General features: G+C 61.7%; 1 protein-coding gene across 1 annotated transcript; it reads left to right on the top strand.

Annotated features, from left to right (window-relative positions):
* The first annotated feature begins 453 nt into the window (after nucleotides 1-453).
* Nucleotides 454-1,758, top strand: KCNJ12 (potassium inwardly rectifying channel subfamily J member 12). The gene has a single exon (XM_028089577.1). The coding sequence runs from the start codon at nucleotides 469-471 to the stop codon at nucleotides 1,756-1,758; it is 1,290 nt and encodes a 429-aa protein (XP_027945378.1). The 5' UTR covers nucleotides 454-468.
* The last annotated feature ends 722 nt before the right edge of the window (nucleotides 1,759-2,480 follow it).

The raw sequence follows: 2,480 nt of genomic DNA, 5'->3' as shown, positions 1-2,480 counted from the left end.
TGGACAGGCTCCCCCGGGCTGCCTCTGGACTGGGGTGGGGGCAGGAGCACGGAGGTTGGCGAGGCGGCCACCATGCTGGTCCAGGTGGGTGATGATGGGGACTCAGGCCATGAGGGTGGGAGAAGAGGTAGGATCCCAAATACACTTCGGAAGCAGAGGCTTTGGGGTAGGGCTGAGATGGGTTGAGGATGAACCCAAGGTTTTTGGCCCGATCTCCCGGGAGGATCGAGTGTCAGTTTTCCAAGCCATGAAGGAGGGTGAGGAGCTGGCTGAGGAGGGAAGATGGAGAGCTCAGTTGGGGGTGAGTTAGGGTGCAGGCGGCCACCGGCCACGTCCCAGGGCCCTGGGTTGGGGCAGAAGCCTGGGCCGGAGGGGTGGCCTGCTCCGCCAGCCCCTGTCTTCTCTGTTGCAGGAGCCGCCTCCCGCGGAGCCGGCCCAGGGGCGAGCCAGGGCCCCCCCATCCCCGGGATGAGCTCGGCCGGCAGGGCCAACCCCTACAGTATCGTGTCATCGGAGGAGGACGGGCTGCACCTGGTCACCATGTCGGGCGCCAACGGCTTCGGCAACGGCAAGGTGCACACGCGGCGCCGGTGCCGAAACCGCTTTGTCAAGAAGAATGGCCAGTGCAACATCGAGTTCGCCAACATGGATGAAAAGTCGCAGCGCTACCTGGCTGACATGTTCACCACCTGCGTGGACATCCGCTGGCGCTACATGCTGCTTATCTTCTCGCTGGCCTTCCTCGCCTCCTGGCTCCTGTTCGGTGTCATCTTCTGGGTCATCGCCGTGGCCCACGGCGACCTGGAGCCGGCCGAGGGCCGCGGCCGCACGCCCTGCGTGATGCAGGTGCACGGCTTCATGGCAGCCTTCCTCTTCTCCATCGAGACGCAGACCACCATCGGCTATGGGCTGCGCTGCGTGACGGAGGAGTGCCCGGTGGCTGTCTTCATGGTGGTGGCGCAGTCCATCGTGGGCTGCATCATCGACTCCTTCATGATTGGTGCCATCATGGCCAAGATGGCTCGGCCCAAGAAGCGGGCGCAGACCCTGCTGTTCAGTCACAATGCCGTGGTGGCGCTGCGCGATGGCAAGCTCTGCCTCATGTGGCGCGTGGGCAACCTGCGCAAGAGCCACATCGTGGAGGCCCACGTGCGGGCCCAGCTCATCAAGCCGCGGGTCACTGAGGAGGGCGAGTACATCCCGCTGGACCAGATCGACATCGACGTCGGCTTTGACAAGGGCCTTGACCGCATCTTCCTCGTGTCCCCCATCACCATCCTGCATGAGATCGACGAGGCCAGCCCGCTGTTTGGCATCAGCCGGCAGGACCTGGAGACGGATGACTTCGAGATCGTGGTCATCCTGGAGGGCATGGTGGAGGCCACGGCTATGACCACGCAGGCCCGCAGCTCCTACCTGGCCAACGAGATCCTGTGGGGCCACCGCTTCGAGCCTGTCCTCTTCGAGGAGAAGAACCAGTACAAGATCGACTACTCCCACTTCCATAAGACCTACGAGGTGCCCTCCACACCCCGCTGCAGCGCCAAGGACCTGGTGGAGAACAAATTCCTGCTGCCCAGTGCCAACTCCTTCTGTTACGAGAATGAGCTGGCCTTCCTGAGCCGTGATGAGGAGGACGATGCCGATGGAGGCCAGGATGGCCGCAGCCCCCAGGCCCGGCATGACTTTGACAGACCCCAGGCCGCTGGGGGTGGCGGCCTTGAGCAGCGGCCTTACAGACGGGAGTCAGAGATCTGAGCCACCATGGGCCAAGGTGCAGCATCCGCCCCGCCAGGGAGAGGCCCGGCGTCCCGCGAGGGCCCTGGGTTGGAGCAGAACGGGCCAGGTGCCCCGGTTGCAGACTCAGTAGCGTTTTAGATGTTTTATGTTTCTTCACAGTGGCCTGGTAAGGTTGGCGGGAGAGTGGGCGGCCAAAGTGGACCGCCCCTGGCCTCAGAGGCCGGAGCAGGTGCAGGGGCAGGGAGGTGGCCTCTTGGGGTCCAGGCCAGGAGCCAGGGGCTTCTGCCTGAGGATAGAACTGCAGCCTGCCCGGAGGTGGCTCGACAGCCATCCAGCCTCTGTGGGTGAAGGCTGTCCGGCTGCAGCGCACCTCGCTGGTTTTTAACTTGGGGAGAAACACCAGTTTTGGCTTTCTCAACCTTAGCTTGAGTAAGACTGTTTACAAAAAAAAAAAAAAAAAATTAACCCATGATTGACAAAAAAATTTTATTTGTGGGGGTTATAAAAACGGACAGTTAGAATTCCATTGGTCTGCCAAGATGCAGGCCGTTAGACGGAGGCTCCACGAGGTTCCCCGAGGCTGGAAGGGCCTCCCCTCTGTGAAGGCCGGGTGTGTGCCGGGTGGCGCAGTCTGTGCGCGCAGGCTCGGGGCTCATGGGCAGATTAGATGATGTTTGTGATAGAGAAACCAAGACCATGTTAATGATCATAATAAAAGCTTTCCAGAGTCATAGAGGTGG

The sequence above is a fragment of the Eumetopias jubatus genome, unplaced genomic scaffold (assembly GCF_037043125.1).
Source record: "Eumetopias jubatus isolate StellerSeaLion01/CBP00866 unplaced genomic scaffold, mEumJub1_p1.0 scaffold_10, whole genome shotgun sequence".
In the NCBI taxonomy this organism is placed as follows: Eukaryota; Metazoa; Chordata; class Mammalia; order Carnivora; family Otariidae; genus Eumetopias; species Eumetopias jubatus.
This window is presented reverse-complemented; position numbering and strand designations above follow the sequence as displayed.